Source organism: Aulonocara sp. 'chitande type north' Nkhata Bay, linkage group LG10 (assembly GCF_057382095.1).
Source record: "Aulonocara sp. 'chitande type north' Nkhata Bay isolate Kocher_YH1m ecotype deep benthic linkage group LG10, A_spYH_male_GT1.1, whole genome shotgun sequence".
Lineage (NCBI taxonomy): Eukaryota > Metazoa > Chordata > Actinopteri > Cichliformes > Cichlidae > Aulonocara > Aulonocara sp. 'chitande type north' Nkhata Bay.
This window is the reverse complement of record NC_141353.1, coordinates 23,277,054-23,304,723: the sequence shown is the minus strand read 5'-3', so window position 1 is coordinate 23,304,723 and position 27,670 is coordinate 23,277,054. Positions and strand designations below refer to the sequence as shown.

Genomic DNA, 27,670 nt, shown 5'->3' with positions numbered 1-27,670 from the left:
TGTGAAAGGAAGGAATGGGACGACTTCATTCTGCACATTCATAGAACACAATACACTACACATAAATGTGTGTGTGCGTTTAATTTAATTAGTTACATAACTTTAAAAAGGAAAAATGTGAAATGAGCAAAATAAAAATAAAATATAACTGTTTCTTTAATTTTGAAAAAGAAAACTCATAAAAATGAACTAATAGCTAAAATATTATTTTTAGTAGTTCTGTAAAAGTCAGGCTAAACATTTTTAACATTATGTAGGTCTGATAATATACTGGTATACAAATTAGCAAGATAAAGTGTGGCCTCAACACAAAGTCTGTTTCCATGTTTGTGTCTTACATGATCAGGAATTGAGCAACCATAATTGGCACATCGTCCCCCTGAAGGGTCTTATCCATCTATCACATTTTAAGGCTAGTCATGTTGCCAAGCAACCACCATCCAATTGACTAAAATAAACCCTTTGCAATGTTTATGCACCTGGAACAGCTTATAAAAGCATTGTATAATTTTATTTTCATGGCAGAAATATCTAACTCATAACCTCAAACTTTCATTATGCGTGATATATTACTATGCCATCGGCTTGGCTAGCAACCACTTAACAGACTAAAATCTCAGACTTAACAAAATCATGGGCATGTACTGGTAACGTAAAAATGTCAGATAATAATGGTTCAATAAATTTAATCTAACACATAAAAGGAATCCGTGGCAGTGAAAGGACGTATGCATGTTTTCACGTGTATGTTTATCAAATCATGTTTCCAGTACATGATTCCAGATTGGGCAGTGAGACCTGTTTTGATATATCAAAATGAAGCTTATTTTCCTTAACTCTGTTCCAAGTCAAAAAAATGAAATCCATGTAGCTGAGTGTTGAAAAACAGGAGACTTTATTGTGTAAGATGCTTTTAACTAAAGAGCAATCAGTTCTTCCAAATTTCCACTCTCGATGTCAAACCCAATGTCAGAGAACGACACGTAACTTAATTCAACATTTAATCAAATAGGTGAAACTATTGACACCGACTACAGGAAGGGTGTAATACAGAAGTAATACAAACTACTGTTTTTTTAATGGTTTGTATTTTTTTTTTAAACATTGGATTACATTTACATAACTGAAATACGAAGAAAACAGACTTTAGTGAAAGCTATAGCCATATATACCAGTGAAACATGATCTGCCCTTAATCTTTAAAGATAACATTTGCATGTATTTTATACAAAATAGATTATATCAAACAATATCAGGGTAGTGCAATTCTGTCAGGCTCTGGTAAATTTTACTTTCATATGGAGAGTCAACATTTTAAATTTTCTTTTTAAAGTGACCAGTAAATCCTCACAGAACAATACATGGGGTCCAAAGCCACGACCTTTACAAAAGACATCTTTAAAATAAAACAAGAAGTACTAGAAGTTGGATAGTAAGTGCTACTCAAAATGTAACTTGAATACTTCTTTTGTTAATTTTTGTTTTCTCCTCTGCTTTGGTCACTCTTATATAAATCTCCACCAGTCTTTCTCTGTCCCACTCCCTCATTTCCTTATCTTCAAAAACACAGTGAGCTTTCATGTAGACTTTTTCATGGACTCGTAGAATTTACATTTACTTCACAAGACAAACATGTTCAACACTTCCTTATGGATTTAACACATCTACCTTTATCAAACACAAACCAACAAACAGAAAAATATTTACTTTCTTGACTCATTCAATGTACAAAAATGACTGAGCAAAATTAGTCATATCAAAGAGGATCAAGCCGATGTAATCAAAATCACAGAAAATATCATTTTTACAATAGATCAATCTCTAAAAGCATCGATATATGTTAAGGGTTTATCTATTTCCTGATGTGAAATCTTATTTCTATGGCTCTCTGGCTCCCTTTCGCAAGGCCTTTAATCGAGCATGAAGGTGAAATGCAAAAATGTTCTGTAGTCTTAGATGATGTTTACATTGCACTAGATATGCTAGCATTGCTATATGCGCCTATAGCCATTCAGAAATAAGCATCAATATGGTTACATCTACATGTTAAAGCTGGTTTTCTGAAGCACCACCACCTTGGAACAACTGTAATACCATCTCCAAGTTATCCAACCAAATAGTTTAGTCAAATTTTCTCTAGAATAATCAACACACAGTGATGCGAGCAGCAACAAGCCCGTGTTTTTTTACAGCACAAGGACACGCAGCACAGTTAGAAGGTGGAGCTGAAAGCCTGCACTGTCAATGAAACAACCCTGAAGCGAGTGACCACCCCTAAAAGAAAAAAAAGAAGAAGAAAAGATGGCTCTTATTCAGCAGTGGCTTGTATGCTTCCAGTGCCCACTGTGCTGTTAGCCGTAACTAACATACAAATGACCAGTCTCTATGGCAACCTGCTTACCTGGTCTCTGCTAATTGGCATTCAGAGTTATGTGCAGCAGAGGGGTGAGTACTGTTCAGAGTAAACAGCTGAAAACCTGTACAGTTGAAATTTAGGCAGAGAGGCCTGACAGTCATAAGACACATACGGAGGAAAGTAACTGTACTCTACAGGAGGTGGTGAAGGGCATTTTGTTTTAACACTTCCGGCAGAAGCCAGCATACAACTGCACTGCATTTTGCTTTGGCCATCACACAAGCTGGTATGGATTTTCACATTACAAATGTATTTTGAAAATTCAAAAATACAATTTTTTTGTTGATCACAAAAAGGTTTATCGTACAATTGGCTAAATGATAACAATCAGTACTTTAAGCTGGTGTAGGTGTGACACTGAACAATCCTTTTTTTTTGTAATTATTTTTGTAAATAAATGAGCACCCTGAAGCAAAGTTACAACAACCACTTAATGTCAGATCAGAAGTACTCTGTCACATCTCCAGAAAAGAAAAAACCCAAAACAAAATGGGTTTTTCCATTACATTAGGAACAAGTAGAGCGCATCCATGTGAAGTAATCACTCACTTCCTGAGGTTGGATTCACAAATCAATAGACCAACGTTTTGAGCTTTAGAGGGGAAATATTTTTAAAACATAGGTTTCATCAATTATGGGTATCCATTTCACGTCCAGTATACAAAATAAATATTTTATTTTAAACAAATATATTTTTGTATTTTCACAATGTTGGCACAGCAGCTCCATATAATAAGTCCTGATTTTGCAAGTACATTCAGCTAATGGTAATTAAAGGGAAATATTAAATCAAAATGGTATCTTGAGGGAAACCATCAATGTTATGCCTTCATTTCCTATCATGAGTGCTATGTTGCTACCATTTTTGAGCCAGTTAAACCTTTTACTTTGAAAAATGAAAAAATGACAACAATCCTAATGGTAGTACCTTTTGGGGTCTGACATATTGAAGCAGGCCCTTTGATACTTCGGATGGCTTTTTCAAATGCATTTTCGTTATAAAACACTTTCTTCCCCAAATGCAATTAAAGCATAAAAAACTTTTTAAAGATAGAAATCCTAAAATTTAAGTCAGTCTGCTCCCAAGTAGTACAAAACATTAAATGTGTCTTTAATTTTAATTTTAGCAGTACCCATTTAGATCAAAGCTGGCTGAAGCTTAAGCAAGAAAAAAAAAGCTATTTGTAGGTGCATTCATTGTATACGCTGGGTAAACTTTTAACAGAATTTAATACTGACTGGGAGAGGCAGCAAATTTATCTAATATACTTCACATGGATAATAAAATATCAAAAAAATTTGTTTTGGGACTTTTTTTTTTTTTTTTGCAAAGTGATAAAACTAAACATTTAACATTACTTATCTGTACCATAGGCTGTGTTCCTACATGCAGAACAGGAGATAAGAACAAAAGGGAGAGTTTTCCACATTAAGAACACTGAAACGGCAGCTTGGAAATAGAAAACAGAAATTACAACGCGGAAATAGAGAAACAGACAAATCATGTGGAAAGATGTCGACATCAACTTCTAATGCAAAAAAACCTACAGCTTACAGTGGATGGCTATGAAGAGCGTAAAAACTAAAAGGCACTGGTTTTCCCTCAGGTACATCCTGTGTAAACATTTGGCTGAGTGAGTGTGTGCGTGCGTGTCTCTTGCTTCTGTATGTGACTTGAATTGTGTGCCTGCATAAAATAAATAGAGAATATGTCTCTAGCTGATTTCTTTTCTCAGTGGTCTTGTGTAGAATTGTGATTTGAATAATTTCTGAAGTGATAAGTAATTCACAGCAGGAGGGACACTAGGCTTGAACTGCTAATCCTTTCAAGTTGCAAAGTATACAAGGTGTAATGTTCTTGGAGGAAAAGGTGTTTGTACTCTATATGTTAGCTTCTCTGTGAAAACTGCAGTAAAATACTAGAGGCTTGAATTAATATGAGGCACATAGCCATTGTAAGAAAGCATTAAAAATACAAGCACAGGGCTATGGGTGTAGAGTAGGTGAGGGAGGACTGAAAAAAAAAATTGCCCAAAATGCATCCACCCCAAGAGACATTCATAGTCCAACTAAGAGGAAGGGCTATAGGTCGGTTATAGGATACTATGGCAGGACTAGGACTGGGATGGGGGCTTGAGGCCACAGGTATTGTGCTCCAAGATTAGGCTGAATGGCTGAGCCCCGAAGGGGCGTGGCAGAATTTCTAGAGGAGGCCCAGGAAAAACTGAGAAACTGAATCAGAGCGATGAGGGAGGCAGGATATGTAAGCTAGGGGCCCCTGGAGAGGTATATGTGCAGGGCAGGATTTAAGGCATTGATTCACAATTTAAGGCAGTCATTTCTGATGAAACAGCAGAGCTTTGACGTTTCCATCTTTGAATTTTGGTATCTGGTTGGAAATGATCTCTGCCAGCATCTCCGGAAATTCCACACTGAGGGTTTTATTCACAAAGGTGTAGAAACAGATCTGGAGAAGACCCTCGACCATCTGGTTAAGACACAAAGAGGTTAGTAAGAGTTGTTTACTCACTTTACTTAAAAGGATTTCCCTTAAAGTGGAGTAGGTTCTAAATGCAAGATCTTTACGTCTGCAACAAGTTTTTACAGAGAGGCAGAAGGGGAGAGTGCTAAAAACTAACTTGATTGAAACTTAATGCACTACACAGAATATGAGTGTATTCTTTAGGTGGAAAAGACCTGGCTGGTATTAAAAAAAAAACAAAGAAAGCCAATCTATGGGATAAATATCAAGAAAATGCTATATGAAACAAAGTAGCCTAAAAACACTTAAACGTGTGTGTGTGTGTGTGTGTGTGTGTGTGTTTCACTTGCCTCCTGCATGGAGTCAAGTAGCTTAGTTAACTGGTAGAAGCGTTGCCAGTTCTGACTAGGGTTCTCCTCCCTCTTGACGATGGCTTTTCCCAGCTCCTTGATATAGGTCATCCTGATCTCATCAAAAACTGCTTGACTCTTCAGGCCATCTTTTGGTACTGCACACACACAGAGACAGAGACAACACAGAGCGATATATCAGTATCATTTTAAAAAAAAAATTAAAAATACGATTTTTTCCCATGTTCACTTGGAGCTGGTAAGCTTCAAGGACACTGTTGCTCTGTTAGGCTAGTGGTTAACATAGGAAGGGGTTCTGAAGGTATAAATTTAAAAAAAACCACACACATAAAAGTAAGACAAAGCTTTTATCAAAGAATTTGTCCTTATCAGGTCTGTGTCTGCTGTTCGTGTGGCAAAAAGAGTTAGGTGAGAAGTTTGCATTCAGACACAAATGATCAACACTCTTCTGGATCAGAGAAGACTGACAGAGTATATTTCTCATTTCATCAGGTGCCAAATGTTTTCAGTTGCTTAAAGGGCTGAACTACAGGCAGGCTTTGCTACTATGAAGCCATGCTTTTTAACAGCTGATGTTTAGGATTGTCTTGCTCAAATATGCCAGCCTTGCCTGTAAAAGAGGTTATCTGGATACCCTGAAGCCTGTATACACCTCTCAGTATTGATAGTGCCTGAGGGTCTAATGCACCCCCCCCCCCCATACCAGAGATGCAGGTTGGGAACTGAGTTCTGATGACAAACAGGATGGTCTCCAATTTTCCAAAAAGAACTTCAAACCACAGAACAGTTTCCACTTTTCCTCAGTCCAGTTTAAATAAACTTTAGTCCAGAGAAGATGACAGCGTTTCTGGATCATGATCACACACATCGCTTCCTCTTTGCATGATGGAGCGTTAACCTGCATTTGCGGATGGCTGTATTGACAGACAGTGATTTCTGGAAGTGTTCCTGTGCCCATGCGGTGATTTCCATGACATAATTTAGCTGCTTTTTAATGCAGTGCTGCCTGAGGGGCCAAAGATCAGAGGCATTCAATATTGATTTTTGGCCTTGTCCCTTGCACATGTACTGTAGATGATGAGATTCTTTGAGATATCCTACAGTCTTCGCAATTTTACATTGCGGAACTTTTTCCTAAAATTATTCCACAATTTGTAGACAAAGTTTTTAGCAGACTGGTGAACATCTACTTTTCTTTACTTCTGAGAAACTCTGCCTCTCTAACATGCTCTTTTTATTCCCAGTCATGGTACTAAGCTGTTGTAGCTGTTGCTGCCAACAAATTCAAAATGACCTTATTTTATTTTTTGGTAAAGAAATGTATGTTTTCTGTGTACTGTTATGAATGAAATATAGATTTATGAGATTTGAAAATAATTGCAGTTTGCTTAAAATGTTCCAAAGTTTTGGAATTTGGGTTAAAAGTAGTACCAGCTGCAGTGCAAGGTGTCACTTTTGCTTTTTAAATCAGGACATTTGAATACCCTTCAAAATGATTCTCTGCGTTCAAATGATATATTAAAGAGGACACACTGAGGACTTTCGCTGTGCCGGTCACTGCTGAAAAGCAAAAACTTCAAACTTGAAAAGCAATACAGTTGTATCAGCACATTGTGGACTCTTGTCAGTCTGGTGTCAGGCAGTGAGCCGCACAGTTTAGCAGTGACTTGCAGTGATTGTGCTAGGCAACAATGGCACTGCAAACTCATTAAACAACTTGTGTTTTCTTATTCTATGACCTATAAATTCTTTATTGAGTTATTTATGTTTTGTGGTGCTTTCACGCTGCTGAGCATTCTCTATTCTCTATATTTAACTAAATATGACAGTATATCAAATAGTCTTATAAGTGACTTGAAATTCCATATAATGTGTGCGAGAATGGATAAAAGCAGCTCAAACCAAAGTTGTCCCATCTAATAGTATTTCCATCCCTGAGGGAAACGGATGGAAATTGCTCTAAGGTACAAAAATGCAGCCGGTGCACAGTATGGAAATGTAATTTCCTCCTGCATAACAAGCTAATTGCTTCTGAAGTGCATCCTCTTCTTCGCCATTCTCTGAGAATAATGCTCTCCATCACAGACAAGAAAATTTGAAATAAGTGGGAAAGGTCTGATTTAGTGATACTGTTTCCTTGTGTAGCATGTAGGGTTACGTTACTGATTGGTAACCCACAGCTTTCATTATTTGACCTCTTCAAACATTAAATAAAGAGAGGCCTGATGAACACTGCCTATTTGAGTCTGCCCTTTAACAGCCTTTACTAATTTATACACAGCAAATAAAATGCAGTTGGAATAAATTTACAATTTGTAAAAATGTCTTCTGAATCCAATTTTAGCTAAACTAAATTGTTAAAAAAGAAAATTAGTTGTTTTTTTTTTTTAATAATGTGCTTTCACTGGACACTCGTACATAAAAGAAGATTAAACAGCAGTAATAAAAAAGCTAACTGTTTTTATTCAGTGAGATAAGAAACACAAAAGTTATACTAATTCAACTCTCAGTGGAGCCTCTAGTATGGAAATTAAATGACTCTCTACCAAGGTACGATCTGTGAAAGGACTGCACTTTCACAGAGCAGTAACATTTAACAGAAGGCATCTAAAAGAAAATATCACATTGTTACATCGCAGATTGGTGAAGAATGTCAAAAGAACATCAAACTTGCATATTTTGATAGTAACAGTAACACCCGGTCTTTTCTGTGGCATTTTGAATTCATGTGTCCTTCTAAAAAGAAATGGCTCCATGTTCGATCGCTGAATTTCAGAACTGAAGAAGACCCCTGAAATAAAACACTTAAGATACACTTTAAACCAAACAATGAAGTTAAAGAAAATGCAAGACAAGTGCTTGAAATGGTTTAGGGTACATAACACCCTGTGAACGTAAAGTGACATAAAGGTCCAGCGAGCACTGACAGACACACATAATAATGCATCTACAGAACAAAACATCTACTGTGCTTTTGTCAGCAGACTGGGTTTAAATTATTGCAGACAGGAATGTTACTGTTCTGCCGTTATGCCTCTGACAGTGTAGACACTTGCGGCATGCTTACCATTTGCTGCTGTCAGCAGTGATTTTAAACAGGATCTTTGAACTGCAGTATTAAAACATACAACCACCGGCCACTTCATTAGGTACACAAGTTGATCTGCTTGTAATGCAAATATCTAACCAGCCAATCATACAGCAGCAACCCAATGTATTTACATATATAGATGACCTGCTGAAGGTTCAAACTGAGCATCAGAATCGGGGAGAAAAAAGGTGATGCAAGTGCACACGGGCTGATCTGAATATTTCAGAAACCGGTGATCTGCTAGGATGTTTCTGTTATAGGGTTTACAGAGAGTGATCAAAAAAAGGAGAAAATATTTAGTGAGTGACAGTTCCCTTGGCAAAAATTCCTTGGTGATGCCACAGGTCAGAGGAGAATGACCAGATTGCGCCCATAGGAAGACAAAAGTAACTCAATTAGCCCTCATTACAGGCAAAGTGTGCAGATGAGCATCTCTGAATGGACAACACATCAAACCTTGGAAGCAGATGAGCTACAGCAGTAGAAGACTACACAAAGTGCCACTCCTGCTGGCTAAGAAAAGGATACTGAGGCTGCAATTTGCATGGGCAATAGAAGATTGGAAAAGTACTGCCTGGTCTGATGAGCCTCGATTTCTGATGTGATATTTCAAAATTTAGTGTAAACAACAAGTCAGCATGGATACACCCTATCTTGTATCAGTGGTAGAAGTTAGAGGATATTTTCTTGGCCCAATTGGCAACTTAGTACCAACTGGTCATTATTTAAACACCACAGCATATCTGAGTATTGTTGCTGACCATGCCAATCCCTTAATGACCATATTATGATCAATCCTGATAGCTCCTTCCAGCAGGACAACATGCCATGTCACAAATATCAGATTTTCTCAAATGGGTTTCTTGAATTAGACAGTGAGTTCACTGTACTCAAATAGCCTTAACAGTCACCAATCTCAAGCCAAAAGAGCACCTTTGGGATGCGGTGGGACAGGAGGTTTGCCTCATGGATGTGCAGCTGACAAATCTAAAGCAACTGCGTGATGCTATCATGCCAATATGGACCAAAACCTCTGAGGAATGTTTCCAGCACCCTGTTGAATCTTTGCCACAAAGGCGATGCATTACTGATAAGTAATGAAATTTGTGGCCTTTAGCAGCAGCAATCAAAATCCTCTGCGCATTTATCAAGAGGAACATGACCAGAACAGCCCTACTGTGACAAATTGCAAGGAAATGGAAAAAAGCTGCAGCTGTATAACACAGTAGATACAATAAAAAGTGATTTTTCCAGTCCAGCAGAGAGACTTTTGAAAAACACTGCTGTCATTTTTCTAAGTGAATTGTGTTCCATTACCTGTACTGAGCAGTAACAGCACCTTCATGCACAGGTACTCTTCGTAGGACACCTGCAGTCTGACAAACTCATTACAGATCTTCAGCATCTGCTCGCACTGGTCAGTCATGAAGGGCAGCTTCATGCGATCTCTGTGAGAGGAGAGGAAATGTAGAGCAGGTGAAGACAAGAAACAGAAGAAAACAGAATTAAAAGAGACACACAGGTTAGAGTTGGAGCTGTTTCACTCATGCTGTTATTCAATTCCCAATAAATAGCCCTGGCAGGGATGTGTTACATCCTTGCAGGAGAAATACAGACTCTAAAATCAGTCATGATGGATTTTCACACCTCACTTCCACTAACACACAGCCCACATTACTTTTTTCTTAGAAAATCAATACAGCACATTCTCCTGATACACAGCCTCGGGCTGAGCGCTGTCTACTCTTTCTGACCAACTGCAGTGCCATCGGCAATGACTCCTTCACATTTCATATCTATTTTTTACTCCTCTCTGGAGTTTTTGGACGCGACATCTTGCAAACAGCTCAGGGCTTTCTTTCTAACCATTTTCAATAAAAAGGTTGAGCTGTTTGCAAGATGTCGATGTTTTTAGCACTGTTTACAAATGTAGAACAACTGGATGGGTCTTTCAGAAATCCCAGCAGGTATTTAAATAGCTTAATAGTTCAGTTCTATTTACCTGAATTTGCTTTCTACTGTAAGAAAGAAAACCCCAACAATCATATGATCCCCTATGAGCAAGCAATAGTGGGAGGGAAGAGCTCCCTATTAATGGGAAGAGACCAGACTCAGGGAGGGGTAGTCACTTGCTGTTACAAATAAATGGCAAATGGCAACAAAAAAAAATGAGGCTATGTAATCAACATACTGCAGACTAACCTGAGCCCTGCCTCTGTGGCATAGAAAATTATTTACAGTATAGTTCATAATGCAGTTGTTCCTGTATTTTTTTGAATTACTTGAGTAGTGTAACTCTTGAAGTGTTTACAGACTATTATTACAGATATTTGATTCCTTATACTTTATTTTTTTCTAGCCTCCCTAGTCATTGTCTCTTGTATATGATTTCCTATTTAGTTACTTCCTGTTTTATTTTATTAGTCCCCATGTGCTTTGATATTAGTTTTGTTGCCTTTTATGTCTCCGTTTATGTCTTAATTAGTTTCAGCCGTGTCTTGTTACCCTGGCGTTTCCACTCTCCCTGATTAACTCCTGTGTATATTAAAAACCTAAGTTTGTATTTGTTCCTTGTTGAGTCATACTGTGTTCCTGGGTGTGCTATCTGCGGGATTAATGGTTTTAAATATTTATTATTATTTTTATTTTCCCCCCTTTTTCGGCATTGCCTTAATCAAGGTTTTTTGTGTTTATGAAGTTTGCCTCAGAAAAAGTGCATTTGGACCAGGAACCTGCGAAACGTGGCAATAACAGCTGATGTTCTGGCCTAGCTTATTTATTCATGGGGCCTTTTTGTTGCTTCTGAAAATTAGGTGAGAAGGTCAGTCCTGGGCTCATGTCTGCTTCTTAAGAAGATTAACATACAAACTGGATGAAGTGTTAAGCAGCCTACACAGCTTGGCGATCAGCAAAAACTAGCGAACACCCTTTCCCACGTCCCTCATAATAAAACACAGAACTGGAGTTTAGATTTCAGCAAAAACTATAACCATATTCTCATTGTTAGACAGCAAATTCTCATTTACATGTGACTTTATCCCTCAGCCTTCTGACCTGATTTCTATACTGAGTCACAAAGCTGAGTCACAGATAAATGGTTAACTTTGTAAGTCAAATGATGAAGTGAGACTAACACCGTAAAATGAGCAAATGGAAAAACAAAACTGCTCAAATATTAGAACAGCTGTGATTGTTACCCACTTGTTGATGACAAGATCAGGGGCGAAACAAAGCATGCTGCCATTACACTGCTCGTATGACCTCCAGCCAAGACTGAAAGACATGAGAAAGAGCCAGGAGCACTGCAGCAGAGTCATCTGGTCATCAAGGTGCAGATTGCGGAAGCCTAAGGACGTAAAAAGACTGTTAGAACAACTAAAACCAGATAAACAGAAGTTCATAAAACAACCACAATAACAATTTCAAAGATGCAACACCAAAAAGAGACACCAAATACTGTCTGTGATTTTTTTCTCTCTCTAGGACTGACGGTCTTCAAAACAAAGCAAGCTATGAGGTTATTACAAATGTGCTAATATGTAAGCACTGGGGGTGCAACAATACACAAAATTCACGGTTCGGTTCGATATTTTTTCGATACAAAAAAAAATGTTCATGCCTTTTTAATTTGTCATTTATTAAATTTTCACGGCACATTCCGCACCACATCTCTGTGCGTTCATCATTTGTTTGAAGCCAGCTCACCTCCTGCAACTACTTTTCCGAGAATACGCGCTTCTTTTGTGGTTCGGACTCCTTCTGACATTTCTTTGGAGGTGGAGGAACATCACAGTAATTGCTTAAAGGAGCTTCTTCGACATCTTTAAGACTTCTAAACAAATGTCTGTCCTCCTCCTGAAAATCTTATGTATGCAAACACGCGTTGCAACTTCTTATCTTGTGCCCGTTTTTTATTTTGACAGCGAATGCGCACCTGCGGACCACTTATGTGCAGCCCTGGTTATTTCGCTTGTCATATTGCAGCCACAGTCCATGAAACCATAAAGCTGCACTTTCTTTTTGCCTTATAATCTGATTTGTCATAACTTTTCCGTTTTGTGGTAAGCTTTTCTTTGGCTGTCACTTCTTCACCCTGACCTGTCTTATTTGGCTCAGCAGAACTAAAATATTGTGGCGAGCTCAGACAAGGAGGAGACGGAGGTGTCGTTTGGTCTTGCTTCCCGTGAGCTAGCCAAGGAGCACAGCCGTTTATTGACATCTGCAGAAGACGTCACCCGTCACTATGGAAACATAAACAAAACATAACTGTACAAACAGAACCCCGAACAGCCCTGACCCGCTACATAGCGCCCACCTAAGGGGTCAGTCGTCCCCGACGACCCCATTACCCCACACAAAGTCCTGCAAATGCCCAGGTGCCTTCTTTTGGCGCACCGGGGAAAAGTCACTCGGGTCAGAACATGGGGTGCCACCATCATCCCACTTCTGACACCAATGTGGCGAGCTCAGACAAGGAGGAGACGGAGGTATCGTTTGGTCTTGCTTCCCGTGAGCTAGCCAGGGAGCACAGCCGTTTATTGACATCTGCATAAGAACACTGCCGTTAGCTAACTGCTCAGCGCAGCAACAGCACAGCAACAACAACAACAACAACAACAACAGCAACACCACACAGGGCGCCCTCTGACCCCGGAAGGACACACCGTCGCAGCGAGAGGGCGTCACCCGTCACTATGGCAACAGAAACAAAACATAACTGTACAAACAGAACCCCGAACAGCCCTGACCTGCTGCTTTTACACACGCACTCACATAACGCTCAGCGATTCTCTGCGCGATCAACCTCTCATATGTTTAAGCTTGCTGCGGAGATTTCACTTGTCATGTTTGCATAGTAAGCTAACGATTGATAAGACGATGTCAGAGGAATTGGTGCGCAAATTATCATCACTCACCAATCAGTGCTGTCGCTCTCTATACACAGTTCGTGTGATTGCAAAGTGAAAGCAAAAAACAAGCAAATTCAAACGAGATTTCAATATGTCACATATTGACAGTGGCTCACCGATGCCAATAACATAATTACCCAGCTACATTTCCGAAAGAATGCAAAAGCATTGACATATATTTTTCCTTCCTATGATAGGCCGACGGGCAGGGCAGAGATAGATTTTGGTAGCCCGACTGGAAAAATCGCTAGCCCCAGGACATCGGGCAGGCGATTTTGCGAGCCCTGTATCTGATTGAGGAATCACTCATCTTTGGAAAAGAGAGTTTATTACAGAGAAATGGCTCTTTCCAAAATAAAAGCTATACTATACGCTTCTTCTGGGCTATATTCTCAGCAGCATATTAAACATATCAGGTCCCCATAAGGAGAATCATGTGCTAACGGCTGTCTAAATGACTCGGGTAAAGTTTGTAGCATGCATGCTTGTTGTTTTTGTCTGCTTCCACTTGTCTTTGCACTAGGATGATGTCAGTGTAAATGTGCAGTCATATTTGTTGTGTTCCCACTAGTGCTGTCAGCGTAAATCTCGTTGAAATGACGTTAACGCCACAACATGGCTACCGCGGATTGCCCGTGCATGGGGCTGGACGGCCAACACGTTAATGAGCTAACTGCGCTAACACACTAGCTCCCACCCATGTAATTGAGCATTGCATGGCACATCCAACATACTGTTTTACTTTAGTCCATGACACGCTTACCTTCAGGGTCATACCTCACATGAAAATCAAAATAGTTCCAAACGCCAGATCTGAATGAGGGTGGGGGAGGTTCAATTTGCCATGTTGCAAGGAGAGCTTAACTTCTGTCTGCTAGCTTGCCCTGCCCTCAGTGAATCTGCGTTCGACTACTCCGCCTAGGCTGAACTGTCGAGCGCAGATCCACTGAGCGCTCAACACAGACAGCATCGTCAGAAGGAAAGTTGATAAAATAAATTAAAAATTTATTTTGTATTGTTCATACATATGCGTACCAAACCGAAAGCACTGTATGAACGGTTCAATATCGATACCAGTATCGTTGCACCCCTAGTAAGCACATATGATTGCATATGTTTCAGGTGATAGTCATTAGTTGTGCATACTTTTAAAACAGCAGTGCAGAATATTTTCATGTTTTCATTTCAGAGAATACAGACATTAAAGACAAGTGGAAGTAATTGCTCAATTCTTTTATTAAAACTACCACAAAAGAGCTAAGAAATACTAGAAATGGACCATACAGTTAACTGGATATTTAAATTGAGTTGCTGTTCAGTTGTTTCTGCTCTCAAAACAATAAAAGTTGAACTGCACATTAAGTCCTTTCATTTTCTGTTTCCTTGAAATATGGCTCAGCTATGTGAGACCCCTCCTCCTCCTTTTAGTGCTTCTCCTCTCGATCGACTTGCCAGTTCTGGACATCACATACATAAGATTTAAAACCAGATTTTCTCCTCATTTTTCCCCTTGTCATATAAAAAGAAATTACAAAAACATAAGCCAATGTTATGGTTTTCTGGCAGGTTTCTCAGGAGCAGAAATACTGATTAGCAGGTCATGTGCTTTCTGTTTCCATGAGTTGAAACTAGCACGAGTGGTTGGAGTTTCAAATTCATTTTGTTTCCATTTTTGTTTTGGTGGAATGGAAACGGCGTAGGAATAAAACCCAGCAATTATTGTTTTTTCTTGACATTTAAACCATGAATTTAAGTTATATTGACAACAATAAAATTTTAGTATATCCATTTATGTGCTGAATCCTATGTTTTGGTGTAGTGTCTTGCTCCACTTAGAGCAAAAGAGTCCCCAAACATGGCAAAGAAAGTTTTTTCCAATTCTCATTTTCCATGCATTTCAACATTCACAAATAAATAGTATAAAGATACATTCTATATGTGTGGATCTGAGATTATATCATGGACTGGTAGTTTTCTGTCAAATCTATAGTTACAAGCACATTTCCCTTGTTAATATACAAATTATTGTGTATAAGCTGCATTTTAGCAGTGGCATATTTCCCTTTGGTATCAAGGGGTGCACACGTGTGTTCAGTACCACTGCAATGCACAAACTACATGTGCTGCTCTTGAGCTCTTGTGACAAGCTTCAAAAACAATGCAGTGATCCCCAAAATTTAAGAGTTAATGAGTTATTAACATCGGTCATGACCTTATACCTTGGAAGTGCTAGGCTTCTAAAAACTCTGGCCATGAGATACAATTACTCCTCCATCTGTAATTATGGATTCAGCCATTAAAAAGGTGACATGACATTGGTAACTAAACAACTGTTTAAAAAAAAAAAAAAGGAACGAGGAAAAAGGAATAAAAAAAATCAAAAATTTACCTTTTGTGCAGTCTGAAGTGAGATGCATCAAACACTTCCTTATTGGTCACCCTACCATTAAGATGACACCCAGCTGGCTACTGAACTGAGCCACAACTGCACTTTCGCTCGTTATTTGCTTTTTATGACAACACTCAGACAAATAAAGGCTGTGGTCTTAACCAGAAGAGCACTACAGAAGTATGTACTACTGAAACACTCGCAAACTACTCACCAGGTAGTAGTGAAACTGAGAAGTGCAATACAAACCATAATAAGAGAACATGTGCCTTCAAAGTAAAAGTACTGCCTTTTGTGCTATTAGCAATCTACTTGCGACAATGTTTTCGGTATAGTGGCATATGCTTCTTTGTGACCAATTTCATGCTAACCATTGCTGGAAACTCGTCCCCCACTTTTTAAAATAACAACTGGAGGTAGCCACATTGTTGTTGGTCAGTCTATAGGCCTATATGACTAAGGCCTAAGTGGGGACGTACGACTGAGGCAACTTCCTTAACTGGCATCATGTGTTAAAAGAAATAGACAAGTGAAAGTGGATGTAGTTGTTTTTCATCATCGACTTGAGACCCATTAGTTCAATTTTCTAGATGGATTTACCACCAGTGATGGAGTTTGTTTGAGCAAGTCTGTGCATATAAAATAAACCAAAGGGAATCCATGGTAAAGAGCTTTTCTGTTACCTGGTAGTGACTTGGCCCACTTGACTGCAGAGACAACCTGCTGTCCCCCTAGCCTGTTGAGAGTAGACATGAGCCGTGATGAAGTATCTGGCAGTGTGCTGTCATAGCCCGAGTAGATGATCTCTGGTTCTATGGCCTTCAGTATGGACAGCATGGTCGGCACGAGTTGGGGCATGCTCCTGGGTACGACTGGAACAGGCATGTTGCTAATGGTGGGCTCTGATGCCCCAGCCCGGTGCACTTTCATCTTGATCAGCTTTTTGTTTTTCCTTGCTGTGAGGTGAGACATAGCAATAAAAGAGAGGTACAGAAAAAAAAATCAGAAGATGCTTCAATAAAAGAAATTGTTCACAAGCATTGTGTTTTCTACAAATGTTTTGTGCAAGGTGCAATCAAAACAATTCAGCAATTCTATGCATAAAAAGCATAAACTCTACCTCATTTTACCTCATTTCAGGCTGACTGGCTAATTTTGACCTTTCAAGTTCCATCTCCTTTCTAGGCACTGCTATTGTTTTTAGATCGCTTTCTGAAAATCCTTCACTGTGCAGCTCAAAGATCAGTTATGACTCCAAGAACAAATGGGTTTTTTTCTTGGAAGAGTGTGCAGTGTCCAAGACTGAACATCAGTTCAAGAGCCAAAAATATTGAGCTCAAATGGTCTCTGCTGTGGTACATGCCCTTTGTGTGCTCAGCTGCAATATGTAATAGGTAGTATTTTTGCCACATAAACACAATTTTTGCCACACCTGCAGTTCTTCTGCAGATGTCCTCACAACTAAAAAATAATGCAAGATAAAGGCTCGTGATTTTGACGAATTGGAGACCCAATGGGTATTGCAGACATACTTCTAGGAACAACAGCATCTCTGGAAGAGATCCAGACATGCACAAGGAGCAAACCCTGGACAGAAGGGTTGCTTCTCCATGGGCTGGGCAATGGAACTAAAATGAAAACTAAAATGAAAACATATACAGTCACTGAAACTAGAACTATAAAAACAATTGAAATAAACTGATCTGACCAAATTCTCTGGCTCTAGAAACACACAGAATACAAAAAAGTTACTTTGTGACATAAAGACAGGCTATTATGTCCTGAAGTGAATAATCAACTCAAAATTAGCTTTCACTGTTTTACTGCACAGTGTAATTAACCTAGAAAAATCAACACTGTAATGCATCCATGTACTGTATAAACACTTCTATATTCCCAGTTAACGTTAATAAGTTATTTAAGTTACACGCTTGCTTCACCCCACCTTACAACATGGATGAAGAAATTTCACTTTGAGTTTTAACAAACCAGTTAAAGATCAGGAGAGTGCCACATGCTGGTCTCTGCCCAGCAAATAGTTACAAAATCACAAAAAGAATTCCATTTATGACGACATATGACTTAACAGTGGATTTTTCTTGTTGTTTTTTTTGTTTTGCAGCTTCTCTCCATCAGTGTGACATCAGTGAAACAACAGATATGGCAAATTGCTGTGTTTTTTGCCCACAACTGTACATTATCTAAGCCTCATTTGAACATTTCCTGCTACTAAATGTACAAAACGTCAGACTTTCAGAGGTTACCATGAAAAAACATGTTTTTCCTACTCTACCTTTTTTAATTTCCTCTCTTGGTGTTTCTATGGCAACTAAGAGCCTTTCTGCTGGGAGTCTGTCTGCTGATGCACTGACTTCCATCAAATCCCTCTCTCTGTCTTTGTTCCTCTCACTCTCTGTGAACCTACCTTCACCCTGTGACCAAAACTGCACTTTTAACATGTAATCTCACTCAACGCTGATTCATACAAACTAGTAACAGCAATTTCATTCCCCTTAGGGAGCATCAAGCAGAAACAGCACAACAAGCAGGTTCTTGGTTATAAAGCTGTTGTTTTGGTTACAACCTGTTGCTTCCCAAAAATGTGAAAGATCATCAGGTAATAGAAGTTTTGGAGGCTTGGACTTAGGAGTGAATTAAGCAGTGATCAGTGTGAACCATATAGAACAATAAAGGCCATATTAGCCATCAGGCCATATTTAATCTATTCTTGTTTTTTTCCTTTGTTCTTCCTTTATTTTTATACTAAACTACTAATCTCATCTGTAATCTAAAATGTTCTTTACATAGTCAGTAATCTGTCATTTAGCTCAATTTTAAAGCTAAAATAAAAGAATGATAGTTTACCTATTTCGGGGGGAAATTTCTGTGCCATTGGATTCATAAAGTGTGCGTGTGTGCGTGTGGGGGGGGGGGGGGGGGGGGAGGGGGGGGGGGGAGGATATGTGTGTATTCACATCGTTTATGTTAATGAGAGTGTGGGGAGTGAGTTGGAGGGTGGGGTGGGCTGCTTTTAACCATGTAAAGCACTTTGTGCTACATTTTTTTTGTATGAAAAGTGCTTTATAAATAAAGATTGGTGCTCAGGAACTTTTACTCGTGCACCATAGAGAGCATCCTGGCGGGAAACATCTTAACCTGGTTCGGGAACAGCACCATGCAGGACAGACGAGCTCTACAGAGGGTTGTGCGGTCAGCTGAGTGCACCATCCGCTCCGAGCTCCCTGACCTGCACTCAATCTACAGCAGGCGGTGCTGGACCAAGGCCAGGAAGATCGTGAAGGACCTCAGCCATCCCAACAACAGACTGTTCTCTCTGTTGAGGTCAGGAAAGCGATTCCGCTCCCTGAAGACCAACACAGAGAGACTGAGGAGGAGCTTCTTCCCGCAGGCGATACGGTCTCTCAATCACACCACCACACAGTACTGACCCACACATATGGTTCTTACACACACACTGGACTTTCTGGACTTTGGTTTTGCACAACACTGGTCACTATATTCTTCATTTCCGGTTAATACTTGTACAGCTGCTGTTATTGTGTATATATTTATTTATATTTAGATTTCTTCATACATTCTTATATAGTTCTATATTGTGTATTGTGTATTTTGTTGTACAGTTATTTTATTTTCAACTTTAATTTATATATTTATCTTTATCTTATTCTTCCCAGTTAAATTTACCCTTCATTCTAATTTGTGTTGTACAGTTATTTCATTTTTAACCTTAATTTATATTTTATTCCTTCCTAGTTAAATTTACCCTTTTTAATTTTTCATATTTATTTCCCATCTTATTCATAGCCTTTTCCTTTTTTGTTCTCTTTAGGTCACGAGCAGTTGTCCAAGCATTTCACTACATATCGTACTGTGTATGACTGTGTACGTGACAAATAAAATTTGAATTTGAATTTGATTGATTGATTGATTGATTGATAACAAATTTAAAGTGAAATGAACTACTGTGCAAAAGTTTCAAGCCACTCCAATTTATTTATATCTTGCTAAAAAAATGGGAAATAAGTGCAGCAATTTATTGAAATGTGTGCAAACCTAACTGGAAAACCTGGATTTAAGGCAAAAATAGAGCCAATATATGGTTTAACCACCTTTACTTTTCACCACAGCTTTCTTGTAATTAAAGTACTCTACTAAAGTTATTTGGATACTGACTGCTTTTTTTCCCTTTCTACCAGGATGATCACACACTGGTTCAATAATGTTGAGGTATGGTGTCATGGTCCTGGGTCGTTGACCCAGCGTTTTGTGTTTATTCTGATTTTGTATTAGTTTAGGGTTGAACCTGAAGTTTGGTGTATATTCAGCCCTACCTGTGTCTGTCCTTGGTGCTCTGTTCATGTCCCCGTGTTGTGTTGTAAATCAGTCTGTGTGTTTCCTGCTTTACTTTGAAGGCTCGTGTCCTAGAGTTCCTGTTTTGTTCTGAAAGTCTGTGTCTGTTGTCATTGTGTTCAGCTTGTCTCCTCCGGTCCTCATGTGTATTAGGTTCAGCTGTTCTTCCCTCCTGTGTGTGATTACCTGATTACCTTGTGTGTGTGTATATTTAGTGGGTGTCGGTCTGTGTTCGTTGTCGGCTCGTCTGCGTTCTATGGTGTTCCGTTCCTGTCTCTGCCCTGCACCCCTTTTGTATGGTCTCAGGTTCGTCATTTAGTTCTCCCAGTTTAGGTTTCTTCAGTTGTTTTGTCATGCCTCACTGCCTGTTTTTGCCACTCCACCACTTGTAAATAAACATCACTCGAATCATCAGTCACTGCCGCATTTTGGGTCCTCCTTTTCCTCCAACACCACACGGCTCACCCCGCCAGCCGTGACATATGGTCTCCTTAGACCAATCCATGAGTGTTTGTGTTTTTCATTTTTTATACGCTTTTATTGTACTGGCAGTGTGCTTGGGATCGTTGCTGCACTAAAAAATTTAGCTGTTGCTAATGAGATGCTTTCCAAATGTATTGCATGGCTAATCAAAATCTGACGCTACTTCTCTGTGTTTACAATTCAATCAATTTTGACAACACTGGCTGAAATGCAGCCCCAAACCATGACAGATCCTCCACTACATTTTACAGATGGCTGTATATGCTCACTGTTGGACCTCTCGTCTGACCTCCTCCATGCATACTGATGATAATTTGAACCAGAATTTTATTCAAATTAGTATCATTCAGTCGATAAGACGTATTGTCAAAGATTTTCTGTTCAGTTCTTGTGTAATTTGGCCTCCGTTTACCTCATTTTCTATGATTTCCATTCCTTATGAATGATTTCATGGCAACCACTCTTTCACTGAGACCACACTGCTAGAATGCGCCTTTCTTATTTGTTGTTACAGCTCTGTATCACTGGCTTCCTTTTACTAAGTAATGTGATTGTTTGTTTTTGCAATCAGAGTTATATGTGCAAGCTCCTTATCCTGATTGGTGTTTCCACTTGGCTCATATTCACTAGATCATCTGGGATTTGGACCAGAGACCTCTTGCAAGAATTATACTGCCTAGACCAGAGTTTCTTTAAATGAACCACTGCAAGTAGAACATGGACATCCAAGGAGAAAGTGTGACACTAAGTGAAATTAATACTTGAAGGGAAAATTAGGTTACTGGTACAATTAATTTCATTAAATGAACCAATTTGGATCAGTTTTTATTAATGATTGATTACAAATTGTGTGGGACATGAACTTTTTTCAGCTTCTGAAGTTGGGGCTTCCCGAAAAACTTTAAGAACCACTTCCCTAAACTAAAGCTGCTCGCACTGAATCACAGCTGCCCCGAATGACAAATTGGCTGCACTTTGAAGCAGCTGTAGGGATTACTGCTGCAGTTTGGCTGTGGCGCTGGTCTAGTCATGGTGGAAGCCAAGATGAAAGAAGAGCAGTCAATATTATAGGCTGAACATAAGCCAAGTGGAAGCACCAATCAGCAACAAGCCCTTGCACATACAGATGAGAGTCCAAGAAAAGAGTAATTCACACTTTAAGAGAAGAACTGCAACATCCACCTTTGTGTGAATGATCCAATCAAAGCCTGCTGGAAATATAACCAGCACAGGTACTTTACTTTACTTCACAATATTGCACATAAGACAAGATAAAGATGCCCAGTTTTTCATTAAAGCATTGAACGTTGGCTGGACTCATTTAAAGATGGGTCTGATCATTTACCTTCCAAGTTCATTCCAGCTTGAAGACATTTTCTGAAGCGGCAGGCTGGACAGTTCTTCCTGCGGATCTTATCAATGATGCAGTCATTTCTCCCTGCACACAGGTAGTTGTGCTGGCCTGTAAATAGAAGAAGGAGAAGAAGGAGGGGGGAAAGAAGACATTAGCTAGCAAAGAATGTTTGAGAAGGATTAGCACGAGCAATATCTATGACCACACTAATCACCTGTTGTACAGTAAGCCTAACAGGCTTGTGGGATCCCTTTGGTGTTAACAGCTTCACTTCCACAACTATGCACTTAGACTAGACAGCAAAATCCACGCCATTGGTCTTTGAGAGTAACGCACAGTCCATATCATTAACATTCCTATTATGGAGCATGCACCAGATTCTAAAACAGGTCCACATTTGATTATAGAGCATGGATACTTTTGATTTCTTAATAATCCTTTGTTACACAAGAAGGAACAATTGATTTGTGACCACAATGAGGAAGTCATGTGGAGTCAATCACCACCTAAACTACTTTTTTTTTTTTTTTTTTTTTTGGGGGGGGGGGTATTTGCAAGCAATAGTTTGTTGTTAAAGAATTATGAATGCATATATAATTCTATATTTTACAGATGTGCACAGCTAGTCCCTGGTTGCACTGAAACTTCTTACTTGTTTAATGTTTGTAAATTCATTGAAGACATACTAAATGCTTTCATATTGTGGCAGTATGTCTTACGACAGTGCAACTTTGATCCTCATTGCAAGTGTACAGCAGAAGGACAAACATGCCTGAGGATGAATTTGGCATTTCGTACATTAACATTGTCTCTTGAACACTTTCAAGATCACAATCTGCAGCATTTTGTCAATATAATTGTCAGGTCTGTATTTTTTAGCTGTGAAAGGCCTCACTAAATCATTGGGCTGTTGCTCAATATTTTATGGGCTATGCTTGAAGATCTATTTTATGTCTCAGTTATGTAGTCTTGATGCAACAGCGTTTTTGTTCCAGTGCATGTAACACTTATACGACAGGACCTGGAAGCATCACATTAATCACTTTCCTTCTAGCAACAGATATGCTTTTTATTTTTGTGATGACTATTCAGTAGTTAACCTATGCTGTGGAATTGGTCATAGTTTAAAGTTTCACTGTGACACTTCTTTGAAATCAAAATGGGATGATTAACTAGAAGTGTCTTTGATTTTCCCCATATGAGTAACTAACCCAACCAAGAATTTTATATGAAGTGTTGGTGGTGTTTACTCTGAAAAACAGACCATGGGCAGTTATTTAGAAAAGTTGCAACTAATTGACATCTGCCAGAGCAAAGGATTCACAATTTTTTTACCACTTCCTTCAGTTACCAGTCACTGTCAACTGAAAGTCAGCACATTTCTACATTTCATTTCCACTGGCTTTACATAGAAGTCTGCTTTTCTCACAGTTGGAATTGTGTGTCATTGTCTGAAATAAGACTGCTTATACATAGGACACACTATAAAATGCACAAATCACAAATTAGAAGAGTTAAAAAATATATCAGGAATGCAGGCTACTTTTTCGACTTTGTGTTTACTCACTGGATTTGTGCTGCAAAGCACCAAGCGTCAGACTATAGTCTGCTCCAGCTCTGCAACACAAAAACATCCCTCCTCTATCATTTGTGGTGTTCTTGTGAAAAATTGTTTGATAAGTTCATCCAATCTTATCAATCGAATATGTCCGTTCTATGCAATTGAATTTCTACATTGTAGCTTACTATGGTGGGGAACGGTGAAAAGCCTACTTATTAGTCACTCGTGTTATAATAGCATTACTCATCATGGTGTAATGGCTGTTCTACACATTATAACGAGTGGCAAAAGCAGAGGATTCAATAAATAGTCTTTTCATGTTACTGAAACTCATTATAATAGATGATACAACAAACTCTCCAGAAACCATTCATTTATTTTTTTATAGACCCGCTGAAAACCTTCTGCATGATTGCAGAAAAACTCATTGACTGTATACAAAGTCACCAGCGTCAGTATTCCCCCTAGGGTGGAGGATGAACACTGATCTCCTAATCTACCCTGATCTTTAAAATGTAATGCTTTTGATGCTTTTTGACCTAAAGGGCATTTAATTATACTGCTGGAGACATGTAATAAAATGGAAGAGCAATACTGCACAGTGTGTGACAACTTAAATTTCGTGGGCACTTAAAAAGGAAAGGAACACTATATAAATATGAAGAGAAGCACTATATAAAAAGAATCATATTATTCAATTGACAACATAAAAAAAATAGTACGTGCCTTTGTATACAGCAAAGCTTATCCAGTGCTGTTTTCTTGCACATTTGACACATGTTTCAGGTCATAAAACAAATTTGAATATTAGATAAAGACAAGCAAAGTAAGTATAAAGTAAGTAAGTATAAAATGGTGCTTTTAAATGATGATCTAAGCCTCCCTGTCCCTTTGTGAATAACTAATTGCCCCCTAAACTTAATAACTGGTTGTGCCACCGTTGGCATCAAGAGCTCCAATCAAGTGTTCAACTGTCATTGAGCCTTTTACATTACTGTGGAGGAATTTTGGCCCACTCTTCTTTGTGGAATTGTTTTAATTCAGCCACACTGGAGGGTTTTCAAGCATGAATGACCTGTTTTAAGTTAATGCCAAATCATCTCAATCTGATTGAAATCCAGAGCCTTAACTAGGCTTAATGAAGCTCTGCTAACTCTGATATTCCCTCTCTATTTACAAGTAACTTCTTTACAACAGTAGCATCCTGCTGGTCCACCAGTGGGCAGCTCATACTGTGAAGAATGAGCAGCAGGAAGGGTTTGGTTTGCATTAACAAGGAATTAACATGGCTGAAAATGATCAGTAAACAGTAAAATATGTTCACAGATATGGTTGTACAAACAGGGATGCATACAGAAGCTACAGTGATCTAGGCAGAAGCTGAAAAAGAACTGAAGCTTAAACAGAGTCATTTTCCCCTGCCTGCCAGCACATACACAGAGAAAATTAGCACAAAAAGCAGGGATCAGCGCTGCTATATTGCATATTACAGGTGGCGAAACTAATCCAGATGTCCACATAGAAATCATGATAAACGCGCTACGAAACCCAGTAATAATCATAATATTCCACAATAAAAATTGGTGGTGTGATGACAAGATTGGAGCTGCATGTTGCAGCCGTCGCTGATATCACAGAGAGTCATTGCAAACAATGGCGTAAACAGCCATCTGTAGTGTCAAAAGTGCCAACTGAATCCCACTGGTATTCTCCCTCCCTTATCCTGCCCTAATCTGCTAACAAGGGTCTGGCACGACCCATCAGCAGTGGATGGTGAAGCCCGTAGCTGAGTTTGTAACCAATACTGGCATACAGGGTTAGTGGTTGGCACTGTGAAGTCACAGTCAGGAGGTCCTGAGCTTAAACGTGACCAGTGGAAGGGAATCCACTTTTTGATTCTGTAAAGGTAAACCACCAAATGTTTAGTATTTCATAATTCGCTTTATAATTAACAGAAGGAAAAATGTAACTACAGGGGTGGCAGAGGTTTCATTTCTCATGACAGATCTCAGGAAGTAATGTGGGTTAAGTGCTGAAAAAACAGACCTAACTGGAGACAGCATGTGATTGCGTTTAGATCTATGATCGTAGAGGAAGATAAGATGAGGGGCATTCCAGACAGAAAATGAAGAGTGCAAAAATCATTCACAGGCAATTTATGCTGATTTAAATGACCAAATCAGTACATTTGCATGCATTAACAGATAGCTGGCGGAACAGGCTATGCATGTTTCTAGACAGATTGATCAGTGCTGAAAAAGTACAGGGGACATTGGCAAATCATGAATGCTAAAATTTCCATCATCATCATCATCATCAAAATAATAATCATTATTATTACTATCATTATTACTATTATTATTATTAAAAGTGTATTTATTTACCATCTGTGTTTTGTCGTGCTCTCCATCCTTCCCCATAGAGACAATGACCAGAGAAGGAAGAGGGGGAGAGAAAAACAAAAATGACAGGTATGACTTTCTCATTATTACTGTAGGCAGTGAAATTGCACTTCATATCGAATGCTTGGCAGTTACACCAGCACTGCATAACAAATACCGACATGCTGGATAACCGTTAATCATGATCTTAGTATACCATAGAAGTAAATATCGTAGATATCAGGATATAATTCAGGGCATACCAAGGGTTCTTGTTTCCAGTTTCAGTCTATCTGTATCAGTTTGTCTGATACTTTTTTCCTTTTCTATGTTGGAGACTGTGAAATGTTTCTATAATAAATTCCATTAAAAACCGGCCCAGTTAATCCTTAACTGCTGCAGAAGTCAAATAATCCATCTACACCGTGTCCCCAAATATTCAGAGTAATGATTTCCCTAAAGCAAGTCTGATCGCGAGGTATTCTTTCACCAGCAACGCATAGAAATGAAAGAAAAGGACAGGGCTATGTTAACTGATACCTGAAATTAAGTGAGTCATTTCTGTGCATATTCAGTAAGTTTGGGCAATGATAAATTGAAGTTGATGTCTTAGGGTTAGGGTTAGTCGCTAATAATGACTTAAAATACACCTCAGAAAACCCTATCTAAGCAACCTGTAACACATCTGCAGAGGCAGCTTGTAGAAAGAAAGGGAATGGAAAGAGAGCAGAAGAGAAGCTCAGGGATGAATGCATGACAGTAAAAGCATTTAATGCAAAATACGGTTTGTCAAATGCATTCTTGCCTTCCCTCCAAAGCATTCTGACACACAAACCATTTAGAGATAAATATGCACATTGAAGTACATATGTAGCTAACCTTTTCTTACTTGTTTGTGCACATATTAAATAGGTCTATGTAACCACTGTGATTCAACAAAAATATAATCAAATAAAATCAAATACCTTGCCTGTACCCCATTAGAAGATACGCTCACTAGACATTTCATTAGGTACACCTGCTCAACTGCTTGTTAACACAGATATGTACACAGAAAGCTGCATGGCAGCAACTGGCTGGTCTGAGTATTCTGAGCTGAGATTTTCCCACAGAACCATCTCTGGGGGCTACAGAAAATGGTCCAATAAAGAGAAAACATCTAATGAGTGGCAAGTGTCTAGAATGCCCTGGCATTCTCTGGGTATTTTTTCCAGAGGTCAGAGGAATGGCCACCGTGCTTTGAGCTGCTAGGAAACCAACAATAACTTGTTCCAATCAAGATATGGTGAAGAGTATCTCCGAACGCACAGCATGTCAAACTCTGATGCAGATGAACTACAGCAGCAGAAGAACCCACAAGGTCCCACTCCTGCCAGCTAAGAATGGGAAACTAAAGCTACAAATTCACATGGACTCAACAAAATTGGACAACTGAAAACATTTGAAAACAACAGGGTCAGAATTTAGTGTAAACAACATGAAAGCATGGATCCCTTCTGTCTTGTATAAAAGCGGTCAGGCTGGTGGTGGTGTTGCAACAGTGTGGGGGATACTTTCTTGGCACATTTTTGGTCCCTTCACACCAACTGAGCATTGCTTAAACGCCTCAGCCTCACAAAGCTTGAATAATCCCAAGCACATTGGCCTGTGGTGGAACCGGAGAGTCTTATCAGCCAACAAATCTGCAGCGATTGTGTGATGCTAACAGGTCATGTACTGAAATCTCTGAGGAATGGTTCCAGCACCTTTCTGAATCGATGCCATGAACAATTAGGGCAAAGGGGGTCTAAACCAGTATGGTAAGGTGTACCTAATAAATTGGCTAGAGAGCGTGGCCACTTTTTTGGAAAGCTGGAAAAGA

The 27,670-nt window shown here is 39.1% G+C and overlaps 1 protein-coding gene across 2 annotated transcripts in view; it reads right to left on the bottom strand.

Moving 5' to 3' along the window:
* Positions 1–878: 878 nt before the first annotated feature.
* The window catches only part of LOC147320925 (glucocorticoid receptor-like), a 66,638-nt gene continuing 39,846 nt past the window's right edge, over positions 879–27,670 (bottom strand). The window contains exons 4-10 of one of the 2 annotated variants that reach the window (XM_086309181.1): positions 25,813–25,839; positions 21,859–21,975; positions 16,343–16,615; positions 11,562–11,706; positions 9,678–9,808; positions 5,249–5,406; positions 879–4,904 (exon numbers count right to left, since the gene is read on the bottom strand). In XM_086309181.1, coding sequence (XP_086165307.1) covers positions 4,752–4,904; positions 5,249–5,406; positions 9,678–9,808; positions 11,562–11,706; positions 16,343–16,615; positions 21,859–21,975; positions 25,813–25,839 — 1,004 coding nt within the window. In that variant the 3' untranslated portion in view covers positions 879–4,751. The remainder of the gene's footprint in view (positions 4,905–5,248; positions 5,407–9,677; positions 9,809–11,561; positions 11,707–16,342; positions 16,616–21,858; positions 21,976–25,812; positions 25,840–27,670) is intronic. The other variant, XM_086309182.1, reaches the window with a different exon arrangement.